Source organism: Lissotriton vulgaris, chromosome 7, assembly GCF_964263255.1.
Source record: "Lissotriton vulgaris chromosome 7, aLisVul1.2, whole genome shotgun sequence".
In the NCBI taxonomy this organism is placed as follows: Eukaryota; Metazoa; Chordata; class Amphibia; order Caudata; family Salamandridae; genus Lissotriton; species Lissotriton vulgaris.
The window spans coordinates 1,631,013,407-1,631,035,879 of NC_141695.1; the positions used below are offsets into that span (position 1 = coordinate 1,631,013,407).

Genomic DNA, 22,473 nt, shown 5'->3' on the forward strand with positions numbered 1-22,473 from the left:
GCAGCTACCCTCGGGCGTCCCGGCGCTTTAAGACAACATCGGGTGGTAAGGAAACAGCATCAAGGCGTTATGCTGGGAACAGGAAGGTTTTAAGACCCTTGCGGAAACGCAGTGTGCAGGGCTCAGCTCGGAGTTTTAGAGGAAGCGAGTTCCAGAGCTTTGCCGTGTTAAATGAAAATCTTCTCCCACCAGTGCGGGCCTTTTTGACTCTGGGCACCATCAAGAGATGTTTTGTGTCTGACCGCAACGTTCTGCCAGCTTTGTAGGGAGTCACTAGATTTTTTAGAATAAGGGGACCTTTGCCTGCAAGAATTTTATGAGCGGTACAGAGTGCTTTAAAAGTCACTCTCTCCCGCACGGGGAGCCAATGCAGTGCCTTCAGTGCTGGTTTCGCAGATTGTTTCCTCGGAATGTCCGTGAGCAGCCTTGCCGCTGCATTTTGGACCTGTTGAAGAGTCTTAAAGGTTGATTCAGGGGCGCCTAAGAAGATGGCGTTGCAGTAATCGAGTCTAGATGTTATGAGGCCCTGAATCAACAACTTCCTCGATGTTACCGGAAGTAGGGGGAAGATTTTCCGAGCCGACCTGAGCAGGGCATAACATACTCCTGCTGTTTTCTTGGCTTGAGTGCGGAAAGACAGGTCTGGTTCCAGCCAGACTCCAAGGCTTTTGATCGCATCCTTGGGAGCCGGGGGATCGCCCATACATCCCGGCCAGCTGAGCGGCGGGAGAAGGGTAGTTTTACTCCCCATCAGTAATGGGGAAGAATTCTTGCATGCCCCAAAAGGGTTTGACGTAACACCAGACTGAAATGCGTGCACATTAACTATATAAACACATGACCCACATGATGCCCCACAGGCTCAGGGTCGCCTACACAAGTGACAGAGCAAGTGACAGAGTTACACAAGCGACAGAGGTGGGAGTACAACGAAGCGGATTTTGTACATATGACCTGGGGATGTGTCACGTTACACAGGTTCTGGGAGGAAGTGTTGTGGGCCGGTGGTGGGGCGTGCACTAGAGCCCATGATTGTGTGCTGGGGCTCTTCCCCCCGCCCGCCTAAACGACGTGTGGGACATAGATTTCTGGATCTTGCCTTGGCCCTAGCTAGGAGGATAGCAATGGCCTGTAAATCTGCAGACAGGCCCGCAACTGAAATATGAAAACGAGATGCGACCTACTGGACGTGGACTGAGGGAAGGGTCCTGGCTACAAAAGAAATGAGAGAGCTGAGACACCGCCAAATTGTAGGGCTCTAAAGAGGTCCTTGAGGCCTGGGAGAATCTTGTATGTGACCGGGGTGAGGGGAGCAGCGAGTACACTCAGTCTAATGGAGAATACACCTAAGTAGTTGAAGACCTCAATAGGTGTGATGAGGAAATTTGGGAATAAATTAAATACTGGAATACAACACGGTAACACCCAGTGCTTTAAATGGGCCGGTACTCATCGGTACAGAGTACTGGCACTTCTGTATTTTCAGGCCCTCGGTACTGGCACTTCTCATTAGCCAGAGAGAGTACCAGTATCCTAATAAACGGGACTGCAGGCTCCGGTTAAGTCTCTCCTATTGCACAAGGTAGATGCAGCTCGGCTTTACAGGAGCTTGTAAGCACACCAAGCCTCTCCCTGCTGGAGATTCCAGCCGCACCCATGTGAATGGCCTGAGACCGCAGGCAGGGTTGGATTGGGATTACAAATCGGCCCGGGCACGCAAATAAAAAGTGGCCCACATTTGCATATTGCCTTGCAAAACACTCCTTCAGCGAAATTTTATTTAAAAAAAGGGGGGGGGTCAAAAAAATGCACAGATTAGTTTACAGTGGTGAAACACCTGAAAAAAAGTGAGGCCACTTTAGCTCAGGCCCCCTGCCCCGCTCAATATGCACACATTATTTTGCCGGCCCAGCGAGAGAATTGGAGTGACACCTCTGCCGTTAATAAGAGGGAGGTAATGGATGCTCATTTACCTCCAGAAATGCCCCCCAGGCACCCACTGGGCTGCTGGCAGCATTGAACAATACAGAAACAGCACAAATCGCCCCCCCCAGACTGCTAAAAAAAAGCAGCCCACAGCAGGAACTGGACAACGGCCCTTCGGGCATTGCCTGAGTGCCCTTGTTACCAATCCGACGCTGACCACAGGGGTCAAAGAGGGCTTTCTTTGCGTCACTCTGCGATTAACAGGACAGGGTCTAGATAGACAGACCCTTCCCTGTCTATCACAAACGCAACGACCATTCAGCTGAAAGTGCTTTAGCCTCACCCCGCCCCTCTCAATCAGGTGTGTAAATGGGTTAAGAAAGACAGTCAGTAATCCAGTTGTATTTAGGATATTGATGGCACTGACTGTACTAAAGCGAGTGGCAGCCCAACAAAATCCTCTGCCTTCGCCGAAGCCGTTTTTCTTTGCATCTTTTTGTTCAGGACAGGAGCTGCTCCTCTTTGTGAGCCCCTCCAACATTAATCACTGTATTTACAAGATACTAGTGACTCTATGGACGTGAAGGTAGCCCTGCCCATAGGGCAATGAATAGCAGGGAACGCTACAGCACTCTAGGAATGAACTACATGACAACTGGCAATGGCTTTGGTTGGGGATAAAGATAAGGTGAACATAGCAGGAAAGAGGTGGGATGAATGTTAAGAAGAGAGGTGACAGGTGAAGTTAGGATTGCCACTTATTTTCTGATAAAAATACCAGCTATTTGTTGAGTTCTGTATTCATGAATCATCTTAGAAATTGTATTTTTTTTTAAACAGACATTTCTGTAAAGTCATAACTGGTGCATTTCGTATAATTCACACACCCACACACTGGCACACACACCGACACACATACAGACACACACAAATACACACACTGACACACATACACACTGACACATAAAGACACCCACACACTGACACACACTGAAAACAGATACTGACACACACACACACTGGCACACATACAGACTGACACACACACTGGCACACATACAGACAAACACAGACACACACACACACCTAGACACAGACAAACACACATACAGACACACATACAGACACATGCAGACACATGCAGACACACACACACACAGATTCACGCACACCCAGACGCACGCACACCCAGACGCACGCACACCCAGACGCACGCACACACACTGCAGAACAAAATACTGGCCAGATGGCAAACTTAGGGGATGAGTTCAGCATGGAGGGGAGAACAGGAGACACGTAGGGAACAAATAGTGGGGAAATTAAAGACTTGTGGTGAGAGCAAGCAAAAGGTGGGAGGAAGAGGAGCAGAACTAGAGAGATAAGCTTAGAGGCTGGGTAAAGATGAGGCGAATGGAGAGGACATGCCTATGTAAAGGCATGGAACCAGGAAGAGCTCGGTCGTAGGGAAAAGGGCAGTGGCATTGTTTTAAATGGGCTGGTACTCACAGGTACTGTGTACCAACACTTATTATTATTTTTATCCCTGTTAGTACAGGCACTTCTCTACTGCTGAGGAGAGTACCAATACTCATGAAAGGTAGGCTCACTGGCGATGTATCATCATATGTTGCTCTTAGCCCCGCCCCTAGCCCCGCCTGCAACACCTCTAGCTCATATTAATGAGTACCTGCACTTATTTTTTCCCCATTTAAAGCACTGGCAACACCTGAGTAACCAAGTGGAGATTGGAAGTGGTCTCCAAGTGGAGATTGGAAGTGGTCTCCAAGTGGAGATTGGAAGTGGTCTCCAAGTGGAGATTGGAAGTTGTCTCTATGTGGAGCCCCAACCGCCCGCTCAGTGCATCTAAGACAGAGCAGATGCCACTGTGGCTAGAAGCCAAATCAGGCAGTGGTCGACGTCCCCGGCCCATTCTCCCCTCCATACACCACCTTTCCTCTGCGTAGCGGACAGAGGTCTGTTATGTTGATAGCGTGTTGCTCAAAGCTTGCTGTCAATAACTGGGAAGGATGAACATATCTCGATGACCAAATGAAATGGATCTCCTTCGAAATGATGAGAAGCCTGGCTTTTCTTCACATTTCTTTTCACAACACTATAAAAATGTAATTTTCCACAAGTTTGTCCTTCAAATTGCTTTTACGTACGCTTTCACTTGGGCCCTTTAACTCTATGGTGCACCTATTGTTTGTTCGCTTCCAACCTCATCCTGGTTCCTCGTTCTCCTTTTGCTTCCCTCACCGTGACCTCTGTCTTGCCTCCCCCTCCACCTGCGCCCTCTGCGTTGCTCCTCACCATGCACCCCTGTGTGCCTGCCCTTCATGTTGCTTGCTGTTCGTGACTTCACCCTCCGTGCTGCTTTCCCACCTGTATTCTTTCCCTACTCGTGTGTGTGAGTTGGTGTGTGTGAGTTGGTGTGTGTGAGTTGGTGTGTGTGTGTGTGTGTGAGTTGGTGTGTGTGTGTGTGTGTGAGTTGGTGTGTGTGTGTGTGTGTGTGAGTTGGTGTGTGTGTGCGTGAGTTGGTGTGTGTGTGAGTTGGTGTGTGTGTGTTGGTGTGTGTGTGCTGGTGTGTGTGTGCTGGTGTGTGTGTGCTGGTGTGTGTGTGCTGGTGTGTGTGTGCTGGTGTGTGTGTGCTGGTGTGTGTGTGTGTGCTGGTGTGTGTGTGTGTGCTGGTGTGTGTGTGTGTGCTGGTGTGTGTGTGTGCTGGTGTGTGTGTGCTGGTGTGTGTGTGCTGGTGTGTGTGTGTGTGTGCTGGAGTGTGTGTGTGTGCTGGAGTGTGTGTGTGTGTGCTGGTGTGTGTGTGTGTGTGCTGGTGTGTGTCTGTGTGCTGGTGTGTGTGTGTGTGTGTGTGTGTGTGTGTGTGTGTGCTGGTGTGTGCGTGTGTATATGCATGTTGGTGTGTGTGCGTGGTAATCCCCCACCTCTACCACTAAAATCCAGTTGCGGGCCATCACTGTACCCACAATGAATCCAGAAATTGAAATCTGGTAGAACAAAGCAGGATTTTCCAGCAACCATACAACAAATACACAACATTGTTTTGCCATTCTGTTTCAGACCTTCAACGTGCACCCCAAGTATTACATGTAAAACCCCCAGCAGACATGTGAAGCAGGGTTTGACACTCCAGCAAAATGTGACACCAATGTAAAAACAGAGGCACGCTGATTTGCACGTGCCCTGTTTTGGTGGCAAAGGAAGAGCCCTGCCTTTAATATTTATTTTTTAAAAGAAATGTTTTGACCTGTCAAAAGAGGTTATTTTGATAGGTCGAATTTGTAGTTTAAAACTGCAACAACGCCCAAGCTAAAAACTGTAGGCCTGCATTTGTGTTTTATTGTCACTGCAGCGGGATCACAATGGATGCTGCAGTCCACTGGTGACATTTAACTTACATGCCCGGAGTACAATACTAGGGACTTATAGGTAAGTTATATATGCCAATTAGGGGTATGCTAATTTCACTATGTTGAAAGTGTGTGGGGAGAACACACTTTTTCCTGGTTTGAAGAGGTACAGTACACAGAGTCCTAAAGCCAACAAATGTATAAAGTGCAGCAAAAGATGAAATATCTGGGGTAATCCTGCAGAAATATCAAATTTCCTACAATCAGCTTCTGCAGTTTTTAATCATAAAGATGATCCAAATTGGGCACCAGCACTCATATTACAAATTAAGAACTAGTCCAAGGCCTGCCACAAGAAAGGGACAGGTCAAACGAGCTGACAGAATGGAATGAAGGGAAGCCAGTCTATAGCAGAAGACAGCGAAAGGAAAGAAAATGCAAAAGAGACAGAGGGCAGGCAATGGGAATTATAGGACAGGAGTAAGGCAGAGTGATAGAGAAAGAGGAGCAGAGGAGAAATTACTTGTAAATCGCTGTGAAATTGGCATAGCGAGTCACTATGACTAAGCCAATTACTGAATGATAGCGATTCGCAAAAGTCTGACATGTCTAAGTGAACAGGTTGCAAAGGCAAGGAATTTATTATTCCTTACATTTTGTTACGTTGATGAATTCATAAGTTCTTGGTACATCAGCCCCATGTGAATATACAACACTGTTACAGTCAACATGTTTAACTTTCAGAATGTATCTAATGTAATTTATTAGCTACCATACACTGTAAAGCACTCCCTTCACATCTCACAGAAGGTTATGGGTACTGCAGTAGAAGAAGAGAATTGATACAAGCTATTCAAAACTGCCTGACCCACTAGAGCTTGTCTTAATGTCTGGATGAGACATACTGCGGTGTGTATGGTACCCCTGAGGGATGCCAATGTAAACTCTGGAAGGCCAAGAAGTAGGTCATAACCAACATCCAGATGGGAAAAGTACAAGGACTTGTACAGCAGCCCTGATGACTCGTTCTGAAAGAAAGAATTGGACTTTCTTTAAAATAGAAAGTTGGTAGCAAACCATCTTTATTATTTTGACAGATTGTTCCTGGAGGGTGAGGTTGGTGTCTGGGGTGACTCCAAATGACTTGGCATTCGGTGAGAACTGGGGATCTAAGCCATCACGGTTCATGTCACTGCGCCAGGTTTGTACTGTATCTTGTTTGTTGTTCTTGCAAGTAACAGGAATGCTGTTTTGGTTGAACTGAGCTTCAGAAAGGTGTAGGACATTCAGGACTTGATGATTTGACTGTATGAAGTCACGTTGATTATCAATTGTAACAACCTGTAAGTCGAACACCAAGCAGCTCCATGTAAAGGCTGAAGAGGACACAAGACAGTAAGGAACCCTAGGGAACCCCACACATGATCGGGATCTTTTGTGACCTGGGAGTGATGACCATGTGAACAAGCTGGTCTTGTTTGGAAACGTAGGAGGAAAACCCGTGAAGGACATTACCAGTGAATCTCATTCGTGACTCGAGAGTGCTTATAAGGGTAGGAGGTAGACTGTGTCAAAGGTAGCTGGGAGGTCCAGCAATATACGGAGGCAGGGTTCATCTTTATTTGTGCTCAAGAGGGCATTTTCTATGATGTCAAAGGTGACTGTCTCCGTGCTGCAGAGTGACCTGAAACCAGACTGGTAGTTTGGCAGAAGATGGTTAGCGCGAAGGTGATCTTACGGGACCAGGCAATATAGCGGATTTGTAGTGTGAAATTGTTTTATATGATCAAGCAAATGTGCTTTAGAGGCCAAAGGGCCTATTTACAAAGGTCAATTTACACATGAGGAAAAATACACATGTAAATTTACTCTCACATTTTGTAGTAAAATGTACGCTTGCAAATAGTGAATAGCCAAAATTTCCACAAAGTGTAGCCTTACGTGTCTCCACACCCCTTAAATTGGTTGGAAACAAACTTATAAGTGTAGAGTTACTTCTAGGAATTTTTCACGATGTCCTCATGGTAAAGTGTAGGAAAATTTTAAAACTATTAACAACTTAAACATAGTAAAAGTAATATGTTAAATATTAATTAAAATACATTGGATATATTTGACATGTAGAACATTTCACAATTTTACAGTAACTCCCTCAGTGCTTCCCAAATGTACTACTAAAACAAGGGTGGAGATCTTTACTCAAAGGATAGGACCGGCATTGCCCTCCAAACTTAATTTGAATAGCATTTGCAGTATGCGAGTACTGCTACTGTAGTACTATTAAACGTACTACAAAATGCAGTTTGTGAATAGGCCCCGAAGACGTTTGGGCAATGGATATAAAATAATGGGTAGGAGCAGTCGGTTTCGCCGACCAAGTTTTCTTTTCTGAAGACACCCACAATATACCACTAGTTCCTCCAGATGTGAAGAAATTCCGATTTGTACCCCTCGTAGCTCCGTCTCCCTAACTGAAAGTTCCTGAGAAGAAACAACAAAATACGTTATTTCAGCTCAGAGTAGTTCAGACAGAACTTCATAGTAACAAGATATATAGGCAGAAAAAAACTGCTGACCTGGGGATAGAGGCTTTCTGGTAAAGAAAGAATGCCTGGTACTCAGGTGTAGTCTCAGATAATTTTTTGTTTGGCCTTCCACAAGACTTTGGCAAAATGGAGCAACAATATTCTGATCTTGACCAGGCAGTGATGAAACTTCTGAGATCAGTTTTGGAGCCAAACATCTGAATATCATGGAGTTGTGAAGAAATAACTCTACCAGTTGGAACGATGCAGATCCCAAAACAGACGCAAATACAACACAGGGTGGATTGCCAACGACTAAGCTGTTCAGAAATCTCTCCTACACCAGATGTTTTTGGTAACTTGCAAGCAATCTGTAGATATTTACTGCACTCTGATGTAGGGAAAAAGAACTGCTTAGACTACAGTACATTATCAAAAAAGTAAAACAGGTGAAGTATATGAGATCCAATAAAATGTGGTGGCGAAAAAGGAGCACGACGGCGGTGCATGCTTTTCTGTCTTACCTATATATTAACCTTTTCTGAAAAAGGTCACACAGTTGCAGTCACCACAATGTTGAATTAAAAGAAGCTTGACCAACCAGTTTTAAGAGTAAAACCAAGCTTTTTTGTAAAATGTGTACATTTTATGTTGGACAGTAATCAAAAACTAGTCTTAGGAAGAGATCATGGCATCCAGATGTCAATGGCCTAACCCTCCTGTAGCAACTCATACTGAGTTTATGCCATTACCAATTTAGTGCTATATATAAAGTTTGATGTATTCCAATTGCTTTAAAGTCTGTGAAACTTGCAAGAAGGAGGACGGGATATCCACCACATTCTGACCCAGTGATCAGTCCTTCAAACTCAAAATAAGACCCCTATTATTCACATCCTCTCCTTTCTTTGCCAGTCTCTCTGTACCCAAGTAACCCCACCCCACCCTCCCCTCCTCACACTGAACAATATATTTCCAGTACCTTCGATAGAGACAAACAGTGGAAGGAGGCTGAGGAACATAAGTGGTTGAAGATGAAACATGGCGTCAATGGGATTCTGCAGACCTAAATGTGTAAAATTAGAAACAGGTAAACAACATAATTCTGTTCTACGCACACAACTTTTTAAAGTAAGCAAGAAACAGCAAAATACCAGTTTGAAGCACATTTATAAATTCATTTCTAGCCACCAGAACATTTGTTGTAATCCAATTTCAATTTGCCTATTCCCATTCCATTATTCCCAATATACCAAACATCTGCCCTTAAACAAGCTTGTACCATTCTCCCTTACTAGTTTTCAACTGCTGCTTCATGGACCAAATTCACTCTATTTCACACACCCTCATGACTGACCACTCGAGCATGAATAGAATATAATGCACTCCCTTAGTAACTTCATATAGAATATAATGCCCTGGCCATGGTAACTTCATATAGAATATAACGCACTGGCCTTGGTAACTTCATATAGAATATAATGCCCTTCCCTTTGTAACTTCATATAGAATATAATGCACTCCCTTAGTAACTTCATATAGAATATAATGCACTGGCCTTAGTAACTTCATATAGAATATAATGCACTGGCCTTAGTAACTTCATATAGAATATAATGCACTGGCCTTAGTAACTTCATATAGAATATAATGCTCTGGGCTTAGTAACTTCATATAAAATATAATGCAGGGAGTTTACAAATGCATACCATGATGGCCGCCCGGAGTTGAAGTTCCTTGATGAACCCGCACACCGGCATCTAGAGCGGCATTTCACTGCGTCCTAATCCTGCCAATTTTATCAGTTTTTGCAAATCGGAGAAGTGGTGGACCATTCTGAACATTAACTGCCTCCCTACGATCCCCCCTTGCCGAGATATGATCTGCGTCTTCCCCGCACGGAAACGAACTAAGATGGCACCCGGGGAATTGTGAAAAAACACTCGGGAGCTGAGAGAAGTTGACCGCCATATCGCTGGTTGCCGCTTTAATCATCTGATAACGGCCTCATCCACCCACCCCCTCCTGCCGCCCGCTTCTCGATGCAAGTTTTGACCTCCCAGCTGGTACTGAGTGGAGGAGAGGAGTGGATACACAGGAGTGTGTGGCCGAGACTTGGGGACCCAGAGGAGCAAGAGTGTAGCGGAATCCACAGGGAACCAAGTAAAGGGGAATAAGCACTCGCCCAGTGAAGTGAACCAGCGAGGGAGGCCCCTGACGATAGTTACTGCCTGGCAGTGCTGTGGCCTGGCAGAGAATGTTTTGACTGATGCGTGCCAGAGTGGCGGGCCCCCTGGTGACTGCCCATGAGTTGATACCAGGCCTGCGGCTGGCAGCATGCTCCGGAGGGAAGAGAAGCAATAAAAGCTAAATGCCTGACCCTAAGATGGTGGCTGCGGCCGAAGGCGGTGCCAACAAAGTAGAACGATGAAACCACCCAAGAAACTAACCCTTAATCCAATCAGACGCATACCCGGTGAGCGGTACATTCGTCAGTGCCAGCAGACCGCACCAGTGCAATATATATATATATATATATATATATATGCGAATAAGTCCCTCCAACAGAAAAGACGAGAGGACACAGCGGGGAGATTCTTGGCAGCCTTTAATTCACCAGCAACATCAGGTATAATGCATTTCGGCTCCTGCCTTCGTCAGACACCCAGTTGCTGCATGTTTCACTCGCTCCTCCCTTGGGGTTCCGTGGCGCTCCCTTTATCTGGAGTGTAACTGGCTCCGAAGTTGATTGCCTCCAGCTGTCGTCCGTTGATTCATGGACTTCTAATCCCAGCAGGCATTATTCTGGTAAGTGTCCGTGACGGAGTCAGTGAGTGCTTTTGTGCCCAGCAAGGGAGGAGGGGGCTAATGTCAGCCGAGAAAAACTCGCAATAATGGTGTTGGAAGCAGCCTCGAGTCCCCTATCGCACCAACCCCAAGACTAGAGTCCAAAAAACGGGTCGTGGCGTGTAGATTCAGTGATCCCACGTCTCCGTGAAGTCACGGACTGCTAGCCGCAGCGGCCCCCATGCCTGGCTCATCCTCAGGGTGTTCCTGCCACTTCCAATACCTTGGACGAATTCAGTTTAGTTGCCAATTTTTGTAGCAGGAAACTTGTGGGGCGGGTCCTCTTTTACACGTGTAACTGGCCAACACGTGAAAGTATGCGAATAAGTCCCTCCAACAGAAAAGACGAGAGGACACAGCGGGGAGATTCTTGGCAGCCTTTAATTCACCAGCAACATCAGGTATAATGCATTTCGGCTCCTGCCTTCGTCAGACACCCAGTTGCTGCATGTTTCACTCGCTCCTCCCTTGGTGTTCCGTGGCGCTCCCTTTATCTGGAGTGTAACTGGCTCCGAAGTTGATTGCCTCCAGCTGTCGTCCGTTGATTCATGGACTTCTAATCCCAGCAGGCATTATTCCGGTAAGTGTCCGTGACTGAGTCAGTGAGTGCTTTTGTGCCCAGCAAGGGAGGAGGGGGCTAATGTCAGCCGAGAAAAACTCGCAATAATGGTGTTGGAAGCAGCCTCGAGTCCCCTATCGCACCAACCCCAAGACTAGAGTCCAAAAAACGGGTCGTGGCGTGTAGATTCAGTGATCCCACGTCTCCGTGAAGTCACAGACTGCTAGCCGCAGCGGCCCCCATGCCTGGCTCATCCTCAGGGTGTTCCTGCCACTTCCAATACCTTGGACGAATTCAGTTTAGTATATATATATATGATTCCTTATATCTTCGTACAACGTGAAAGAAAACAGTGTAACGAATTTGGGATGAAGCAGATTTCTTCCACGATTTCTGATTATCTCATAATGTGTGTGTAGTGTGTTTATGATTAAGTTATATGGAAATTTAAAATAAATTCCCTTCTTCTGCTGTGTCCTCCGGAAAGAGCTCAATATTGCTTGGGGGTATAGTTACAATGAATAAGGCCAGCCTGGTTCTTTCATAAGCCTCTCCTAAACTGAATTATTTGTCAATAGTGCATTAAGTGAACTTTCCAGGCGTTCTCGGTGTCCCATTCACAATAATCGCTCCCACATCAGTTATTGGTCAGTTTAGCAACATTATTTTCAGAGCCAGATGGCTCTAGCGTTTTGATAATTATTTACTGAACCCCGAGTAGCTCCAACAAAGGGGGGCACATTTGTCCTGAGGACCAGTGAGAGTCTGTGCCGCATTTCCGCTTTCACAGCTGCCCAGCAAGTAGTGGGCAGCTGCACCATTTAGGTTCTTCTTTATTTCAGGGGACATGTCTTTTTACTCCAGGAGTGAGATGCACTCCTTTGCCCCATCCCTACCTTGGCCTTCACAGCTGCGAAGCACTTCGTGCCAGTTGCAACGTTTAGGCCCTTCATTGAAGATTCCCAGCTGCCCAACGGGTAGTGGGCAGTTGCCACGTTTAGGTTGGCGCCAAGTGCACCCCCCGTGACAGTCGCTGCATTGGCAGCGTGCCCTGACTTTTTGGACAGAGGGCATTTGAGCCCCTTTTAGATGGCCAGTTGGCCCAGGGGACTATTAGGTTTGTAGGGCGGAAGGTGCTAGTGTACGTTTTATAGGTGCTAGGAAATGTAACGTTTGTAGTGTGATTTATGCACCTTGATTTATGCTTATAGATGTGCTTTTATGCTTACTAAGTTTTACCTACTGTCTTATGTTTTCTACTGTGGTCTAGGTTTGATTTATACCCTACTGCAGGTTATGTTACTAAGTTTATTTCCTAATGCAAGTAATGTTTAGGAGCTGTGGTCTACTAGATTTAGGTTTATGAGGTTGGCGTAGAATAGAGTTCTTATGTGCTACTGTGCCTGTTCTTTGATGTAATTATGTACAAGAGGAGCTGGTATGCTCGATGGGGCTGCAGAACGTGGAGGGCTCCCTGATTATTGCAGAATGACTCTGAAGACGCCACGCCAGACCTGCCACTCACCCCCTCTGAAGACAAGCGGACACTGGCCCTGTCCTCTTGCCGCTTCACGGCATAGATTACACCCCCTATGCTTTGTGAATTTTGGGGACCTACTGAACTTAACACCAAGGTCTCAACCCCCTGCCTGACCTCAAGTTGGCAGCCTCAGTTTCTCTCCACGATGCTCTAACGCTCCCAGACAAAAGACCTGGTCAGCGTCCTGAGCTTAACCACATCCCTCACCTGACCTTGATCCTGCTCACCCTCCTGGAAGTGTACTCTGAACCCTCCCTCGATCGTAGAGACCCTGCTATTTGACCGATGTCCGGTGGAGCTACCTGTTAGCTGAAGAGGAGATGGGTTGTGGATTCCCCCTTGGCTTTCACCTACCCAGCCGGATTTTGGGCAGACTTTCCTTTGTCTCTCTGTCGTTTCCCCCTCCTACCCTTTCACCCCACCCCCTTCCCCCGCTACGCTCCCTCCTTCTCGCCCTCTTCCCCTTTAATGTTTTTCTGTTGAGACCTAGCCATTTGACCGATGCCCGGTGGAGCTACCTGATAGCTGAAGAGGAGATGGGCCGAGGATTCCCCCTCAGCCGCCACCTACCCAGCCGGACCTTGGACAAACTTTCCCTTTGTCTCTCAGCTGTATCTATACACTACCCCTTTTGCCCTCACCCCCTTTCCATTTCTCACCCCATTTTCCTTTTCTTCTATGCTCCTAAAAAGTTTTTTCTGATATCTTTTGTAACTATTTTCCCCTCGTCTCTACCTCTTGTCTTCCTCCTACCCCTTTACCCTATCCCCTTACCCTTCCTGCTCCTTTCACCTTGTCCCCTATGTTCTTTAAATGCTTTTCTTGATACTGTTGTAACTTTTAACTGATGTAATTTGCAACATTATTGTCCCTCATGTAAAGCGCTCTGATTCCATCGGGTCTAGCCAACGCTATATAATAACTCATTAATTAAATTTGTTCCCATTTAGTACTCTTTCTCCCTTTGTCTATCTCCCTAGCTCCTATCCACTCTCCCCTGAATCTCTCACCTTGCCTGCTAGTCTGCCTAGCCCCCTGTCCTGTGTGCCCTTTGACTAAGCACTCCTTCTCCCCTAGTTGAGGAAAGATCCAATATTTATACTCTGGAGTCTCAGTGTACCCGCTTAGAGAGTCCACTGCGCCAAGGGAGCCACTCACAGCTGAGGTATGGTATGGCACCGCTTGCCAAAGCACTCCCTCTCCCCTTTTTGGGGAAGGATCCAGGTTGTAGGCCTTGGAGTCTGATACCCTTCTGAGAGAGTCCAATGTGCAACGGGTGCCTCCCACAACAGAGATAGGGAAGTGATACCACTTCCCCTGGGATCACAGCTTACCGGTGTGTGTCCCAGTCGCCCTCCCCCTCTTTCCATGCGATGTCCTTCACCCTCTCCTCCTCTTTCCCGCCTTCATTAACTGTCTACTTCCCCAGCTCCTTCCCCCTCCCCTGAATCTTTCCCCTTGCTTGCTTTTCCCCTTTCGTATTTGTGCTTATTGTTTATCTTGACTTTACAAGTAACTATGATGCCAGGCTCCAATAACTGTGTAACCTTTGTAACGATCTAATCTGTAACTATGATCTGATGCTCAAGTAAAGCGCTCTGATACCTCCGGGTCTAGCCAGCACCATATAAAACCTTTAAAATAAAATACCCATACATTTGCCTACCCTTATTAAACTGCATAATTCCTTGAAATCCATCAAACTGCTACACGTCGGTCCATGTTACCAAGACACCATATGTTCAACTACAGACTTTTCCGTTGCAGATAATTGTTGTCAGTCCAAATGGCTCAATGGAAGCAGCCATGATACAACTACAGAGTAGACTAGATTTCCAAAAGACAACCTCCAACAAGGTGCCCTGGTGACATGTAGCAGGCTAGGAATGACAACCCTCTCTTCTTTAGCAAGTGCATTCTTCTGCAACACTATCCAGCGCATGATTGAGATTAGAATCCAGGACATAAAATTACAGAAAGTCAATCTACAGATGCACTCACCCAGCTCTTCCTTCTGCATTAGGATCTGGGTTAGTGTCCACCGTATACCACCTAAAAAGGAAGCCATGAGGACTAGCACAAAGCCTTCAACGTTGAATTGCGTAGACTCGTAGGTGAACATGAAGAGGCCTCCAGCAATTAGTAAAACAACAAGGATTAGAACTGCCCGCTGTTTAAAAAGAAAAGAGACAAAAGTATGAGGACACATTTACAGAAAAATATTAAGCACCTGAATTTATAAAGGAAACCCTCAGAACATGATCAGCATCCAGCCTTCAAGCAGAAGAGCCTCACGGATGCTAGAAAAGTATAAAAAATTATTTCCGAAATTTGGTGGATCCACTGGCATCACAGGATCCCTTAGAGAAGGATCAATATTTTCTTGCTTCAAAGGAAGTAACTAGAAATTAAAAATTGAAGTGCGAGATCTAAATGAGTAGGTGGCCTCACAATATGTCAACTTATTTACTTACTATTGCAAAGATCTCAACTAGCCCACCACTTAAGTGGGCAACTTCACAGAAGCATCATCAGACCTGTTTGTCAACATTCAAGAACTCTGAACTATGTTCTCATGACTTGACAACAACATCAGTACATCCACTCCCAAAAGACAGAAAAAGACTACAAGAACTACCTGAACACTAAAATAGCTCCACAGAGGTTCATAATGCAACTGCCAATACAACTTTTGCTTCTATCAACGGAAAGTGGAATGACTCAGCAGAGAAACCAGGAATTGAAAGGTCATATATTTTTGGAACTAACACATTCTAGGTAGGTTTATTGCTTCACTATAAGGTTACAGCTGTATTACTTTAAATCTCTAGTCTTACTTCTATTATTAATGGTAGGGGAATACCGGGAACTCAAAGGCAGACTAGAAACCTCATCTTAACGTTTTAATGTAAAGTTTGGTTGCAGCCGCTAACATACAAGTGTGTCCATTCAGCTTTCTCAACTCGCTCACTGTTCTGCCCACCAATTATTAACATTACAATGCCTAATCTGTAGACCAGAGTTTAAATCTTTGTCAAGAATAGAGTTTAGATACTGGTACTCAGAAAATGCTCCAGGACTATAAATACCAGAATTGCTACACAAATGACATTTCCTTATGCACTCATTTAGTTCTCTTTATTAAGTGATACAACAGTTTAACATTCATTTAATCAAATGGACGACAAAGTAGATTTCTACACTAACATCGCTTTTACATCACTCCTTTAGCCGGTACATTTTTTATACAATGTTACGTATGGTTAGAATAAACATGAAGAGGCCTCCAACAATTAGGACAATTGGATCCGCCATGTCCAGCCAGGACTAAATGACTAGTTTCACCACAGTTGGTCTGTTCCTAAGCAAACCTGAGAACCGGATTAAAGGTGATCCGGTAAACTGGAAAGTACCAACTGGGCCATGTGATGTAGCGACCCAGGGGACAGGTGGCATTTAAAGATTTCAGGCCCATACTGCCTCCTAAAAAAGACTTCTTAGTGAACAGTTTGATCTTTTTGGACACTTATCAGATGGGGTGCTAGGAGAAGCTCCAGGGGGGGGGGTTGAAGAGTCTGGATGAACAGCATGCTTGGACCATGAGGATCTTCAGGAAAGGGTGCACAACAGAAAGGTTGGGTCACCCAGTGCCAGGCTAGATCTTCTTACTATTACTCCGTGCACAGTTTAGAGAATGTGGGCCTCTCCCACTCAGGAAGAATGGGTCAGTGAGGGCTTGTTGAAAGGCAAAAAAGGTTCTGTAGAGTGTGATGTAGCATGTAGCACCTCTATCAAGAGGCTGGTCTTGGTTTCAGCGGATGGAAGCTGGAGACCCAACACCTCTGCCAACATCTTAATGACCAAATAAAAAGAGCGGACCTCTGAGGGAGGTCATCATATTGTGGATTATAGCCCTCATTCAGGTGAGGGGGCCAGGAGACTAGCATCCTTAAAGCTAGTAAAATCTAGGTCCAGCATTATAGAATGTCCTCCCCATCGTCCGTGTCCGAGCCAGGATCCACAATGGGGTCAAAGTCTCTGAAAAAAGTATCAGCCTTCGTCTATAAGGCGCATAACGTCCCTTCGAAGAAACGTAAACTCCATGAGACACAACAAAACCAGTCTTAGGGTTACTGTGCAAGGAGTTGATTGGGGCTCCTGTGGCGTCCACTGGGATTGTTGCACTGGATAGGTCAGTGCCAAAATTGAAGAGCCTGCGGGGTTAGCAAGAGGAGACAGAGTCAGGCATAGTGCTGAGCCTGCAGCAGGGATCAGTGCCATAGTTCCAGCCAAAGTGACTAGTGGCAATGAAGGAACAGAGCAAGGGTCGTAGAGAACAGCATTAGAATAGCTCCAAAAGCATATACCATTGGACAGATAGGCACTCTAGAGGTGGCCATGGCATATTGCAGTGAAAAAAAGTGATGGATTCATTCCAGGGATGGGACAGTTCAGTTAAGATTATTATTATTATTATTATTATTGGGACATTTGTAGAGCGCTGCGATTACGCACACCGGCGTGTCCACGCGCTGAAAGTGGGAGAGGCAGATAGCAGGGGACACAAAAACTGAGCGGGCCGCTATTTAGTATAGAGAAATGTTTTGAGTTTCGCTCGGAACCTAGCCTCCTCTGGTTCCAGGCGCAAGTCCGCTGGCAGTTTATTCCAGTTAGTTGCCGCTAGGCATCTGAAGGACCTGCCTCCCATGCGGGCCTTCTTAATTCTTGGAATCCTCAGTAGGCCGCCCCCTGTGGATCTAAGCGCACGTGTTGGTTTGTACACTTCGATCAATTTAGTCAGAGGGTCGGGTGCCCTGCCATTCAAGATGCGATGACATGTGCAGAGGGCTTTATATTCCACTCTTCTCCTCACAGGGAGCCAGTGTAGCTGCTGGAGGGCCGCCTTAGAAGGCGCCCTTTTAGGCAGTCTAAGAATCAGACGCGCTGCCGCATTCTGCAGCACTTGCAGGCGAGCCATGCTTTTTTCTGGAGCCCCCAGGTACAGCAGGTTCCCATAGTCCGACCTAGCTGTCACCAGGGCATGGACCAGGGTTTGACGGGCTTCAATCGGGAGTAAGTCCAGGACTTTTCTCAGCTTCTTCAGAATCCCGAAACAGACTCCCACCACCCGATTAATCTGGGGGCCAAAAGTGAGACCAGCGTCAAACCACACCCCCAGATTGCGTGCCTCTTGGCAGGGGGTTGGGGTAGGTCCAAGGCAAGAAGGCCACCATGCCGACGACCAGGCAGACTGGGCTCTCCCCACCACCAGCACCTCTGTCTTGTTGCCGTTCAGCTTCAAACAATTGATGGCCATCCATTCGGCTAGATCTTTCATGCACGAACGGAAGCCATCGGCAGCAAGACAGGGCGCATGCGATAGGGAGATCACCAGCTGCGTGTCGTCGGCGTAAGAGACCAGTTGGAGGCCATGGCTCTCCACAATCGAGGCAACAGGCGCGACATACATATTAAAGAGGGTTGGGCTCAATGACGAGCCCTGCGGCACGCCTTGGCCCAGAAGCACCCCCTTTGAATAGCAGTCTCCCTGCCTGACTCGGAAACTTCTCCCATTGAGAAAGTCTTGGATCCATCTCAGCGCGGTGCCAGAGATGCCACCTCTGTTCAGACACTGTAGCAGGATGCTATGCGCTACAGTGTCGAACGCCGCGCTGAGGTCCAACAGGATCAAGGCCATAGTTTGGCCTGCATCCACACCCTCTCTCAGATGTTCCGTAGCCATGAGAAGGGCGGACTCGGTTGAATGTCGTGGCCTAAAGCCAAACTGCGTCGCATGGAGCAGTCCCTTCTCTTCCACGTGCTTCATAATTTGGGTATTGACCACCTTTTCCGCCACTTTTGACAGAAAAGGCAGGAGGGAGATGGGCCTCAGATTTTCTAATACCTCGAAGCCTAAGTGGGGTTTCTTCCGGAGCGGGAGCACCACCGCCTGTTTCCACCCCTCCGGCAGCTTTCCTGATCCGAAAGAGACGTCGAGGATGTGCCTTATATAAGGCTCCAGGACTTCCAGGCTATCTGCCAAGCGTTTTGGCGACACCGGATCCCACGGGGACCCTGATTTAACAGAGCGGCACACCACTATTAATTCCTCAAGAGGAGGGGTGCGGAAGTATGTAATATGCCCTGCCGTCTCTGTGTCCCCCATTGCTACCTCCAGGTCAGACCCTGTCGGCGGATTAGGGAAAGTCGAGTAGATCGTTTCTACTTTAGCGGAGAAATATTCGGCAATCCGGTCACATGACTCCATTGAGCAGCTCTCCGGCTCTGTAGGTGCATTTACCGAAGTCAAGGATTTATAGATGCCGAAAAGTTCCTTGGCGGAGTTTTCCGCCCCCTGAATTTGTCCAGCATAGTAGGCTGCCTTAGACTTTTTTATCAGCCTATGGTGAAGGCGCCTTTTTTCCAGAAACAATTCCCTGGCCTTGTTGTCATAAGACACCCTCCAGACTTTTTCTGCCCGCCTACAGTCCGCCTTTGTTAATCTCAGCTCAGCACTGAACCATGGGGCTGAGCGATCTTTCCGAGCACATGTGGTTGTACGGCAGAGTGGGGCTGTCTGGTCAAGCGCTTCAGTGATGCGCTGATTCAGGTTGGAGACCGCTGTTTCTATGTCCTCGCCCCCAGGCTGACCATCCCTACTTAAGGCTTGATTAAAATCCTCCACCGAGAATTTAGCCCACTTCCTCCTAAGATAATTAGGGGGTACCTGACTGGCTTTGTTGGATTTTATGCTCTGTATGGAGAATGCCACCAGGAAGTGGTCGGTCCAGGGAATGGGCTCAACACCTGACACCTCCCCACCTCCCCAATTAGCATAGACAGGGTCCAAGAGGTGTCCCTGTCGATGCGTGGGGTCCACTAGCTTCAAATCCAGTTGGAGAGCAAGCATGTCCCGACAAAAGTCCTTGACCCCTGTGTCCTCTGGGCAGTTAAGATGCAAGTTCAGGTCTCCTAATAGGAGGAATTTGTCCCTGCGCAGGGTCGCCTCCATGAGGCTTTCTAGCAGGCTCTCCCTGAACTTAGTGCAGGCCCCTGGCGGCCGATATACCAAACAGCCATTGATCGTCGTGCCCCCATTGATTTTAATCGAGAAGAGGCCTGCCTCACTCTCCACGATCGGCGTGCGCTCTAAGCAACAGCCCAGAGTTTTCCTAAAAATAATCGCAATCCCCCCTCCCACCCCCTCTGGCCTATCCTGCCTGACCCAGGAGTAATTCTCCGGCGTGGCCTCGATAATGTCAGAGTCAGAGAACTGATCTAACCACGTTTCTGTTAGAAACAGTAGGTCGATCTTTTTATCAGTAATCAGCTCGAACACATCAAGCCTATGTTTACGTAGTGACCTGACGTTAAGGAGACCACAAGACAATGCCTGCTCCGTGGTATCCCGCGGCATAGTAGTCACACGGAAACCACAGTGAGGACATACCCTATCGCTGCTCATCATACCGTGCATAAATATGGAGGCAGTGCGGGGACGGAAACCAAGGAGTTGTTCCTTAGTCCAGTAGATCTTACGACCAGGGGTTATCGCCCTAGCCCGCAGTCGGCCGCGGACGGGCGCAGACGGGCTCGACTTTGGCGACACTTCGGCGCGCCTTCGACGCGCCTTCGACGCGCCCGCTGCGCTCGTCCGCTGCGCTGCCTTGTCAACATCCGCCTTATATGCCCCAGAGCGAGTGCCTCAGGATGACTAGACCGCTAACCGGTCTCCCCCGCTCACCGGAAGTGGCAGTCTCGACCTTCCACGCCCTCCGCGCAACGGTGCTAGTCACCGCGTCGGACCAGGGCGGGAAGGAGAGGAGAGAAGAGAACAGCCCCGGCGTCCGCTAAGGCAGGTAAGCCTGCAATAGACCCCAGAAATAAAAGTTTTTGTTGCCACAAGCAAATTTAAAAGTAAAAGCGCAAACACGCTATTTTAAAATACTCAGCGCCGAGCACAATGGCTGTGGACACTGCCACTGCCCACTCACCACCACCAAGATTGTATGAAGGACCCAGCCTGAGCAGACACCACAGGCGATAGCGGGTCCGCAATCGGTACCGGGTGTGAAGGAGGTTCTTCCGAGAGTTCTGGCTCCGAATAAAGGCTGCTTGAGGAGTGTGGGGGCCTTTGGGAGGAGCTACTCTTGGAAGATCAGCGTCGCTTGGGGTTGTGACAACTCTACTTGTGTTTTCACAACTTTGAAAAAGGTGTCAACTCCGGTGTTCTTGTTTTGGGTCTGGATCTCTTCTTCAGTCGATGTTCAACCCAAGCATACGCCATGAACATCTTAACCTCCTGTTCCTTTGATAGCTTTTGGGTGCATACTAAGACAGGAACCGCAGGTGGTCCGGCCTCAGGCACCACATGCAGATGTCATGCGGGGCTGTGATGCACATTTGCTCATCAGTCACTGCAAGGTTTAAACCCAGAATATTTAGGGTAAGATGCCATGTAACTGCGTCAAATATTTGATTAAATAGGAAATGCCTCAGCTGCCGAAGCACATAACTTCATTCTCCTTGAGTCAGAACATAATATAGAAATATATTATGTATGCATGTATATATATATATATATATATATATATATATATATATATATATATATATCTTCTATGTTAAATGGTAGTCTGAGTAGTACGTTCAGTGTAAGAATATCTAAGCTGCAGACCACCTTGCAGTTCCATGCAATTGTCATTATCAGGACCTAAAAGGTGCTGTCCTATTGATGTTACATACTTCGAGGGTTGTGTGTGAATAAATGGAAAACATTTTATTCTAACTACATTTACATTGTTAAAATGTAAGAGAAAAGTGTTTGTCGAATTCTGAATATAACATTGGTTTGTTTGCTTGAAAGAAACCTTTTGGAGGAATGTCTTTTTTCTCTAGAAAGGTTATTTGTAGTCCATTGCAAACTATTTTCTACTCCTATGAGGCAGCAGTTTAGAATATTGATATTTCGATAGATCAACTGTCATTCTAACTGGAAGGCAGCAGAGAGAGCAGCACCACAAGACTCGTACTAGCTCCGTCAGTCAAACAAAAGGTAAAGTTAACCATTTGCTGACACAAATCGGCTATACACCGTGTATCTCAATTTATTGGTGCGGATGATATTTCCAAACAAACCAGAAATCCTTATTCTCCACAATATTCTAATATATAGCAAACATGATTTTCTTCGAGCCATTGCATTTAGTTTGAAACTGCACAAATAACCCATTCAAATCAACTTTCACATGGTATTAAAACACAACAGAACCTCTGGAAACAAAAAAATGTGTAATACAGCCATTGTTTCGTCTGTTCTCCATGTGGAAAGTTGAAAACCTCGTTTCCCCCCCCTCAGGGAGGTGTGCTGTCTCCTTCAGCACTGTGATCCAAACAGGCAAACACCGTCCCCTTGCAGCAGCGGTCTTCTAAAATGGCGGGTCTGCGTGTGAACTTTAACCCTTGTGCCCTACAATTGCTCCCTCCGGAGTTCTATTTCTAGTGACACTAACAATTGTTTCACATTCAATAAATCACCCATGACACTGTTCTGTTTTTACGGTAGTTTTGATTAATGTGTGCTTCCACCAGTTAAATGCTCCTTAACATTTTCGATGTAAATGCATTTCCATTTAAATGTTTCCTCTAGTTTTCGATGTTCCGTTATTAATGACTTTCCGTTAATAAGGATTTCCATGACTTTGTGTACAC

At 46.7% G+C, this 22,473-nt stretch overlaps 1 protein-coding gene across 1 annotated transcript in view; it reads right to left on the reverse strand.

Moving 5' to 3' along the window:
• SLC35H1 (solute carrier family 35 member H1) overlaps positions 1-22,473 on the reverse strand; it is a 99,580-nt gene that overhangs the window by 37,214 nt on the left and 39,893 nt on the right. The window contains exons 6-7 of the mRNA XM_086932588.1: positions 14,764-14,932; positions 8,799-8,882 (exon numbers count right to left, since the gene is read on the reverse strand). Of these exons, the coding sequence (XP_086788714.1) occupies positions 8,799-8,882; positions 14,764-14,932 (253 nt within the window). The remainder of the gene's footprint in view (positions 1-8,798; positions 8,883-14,763; positions 14,933-22,473) is intronic.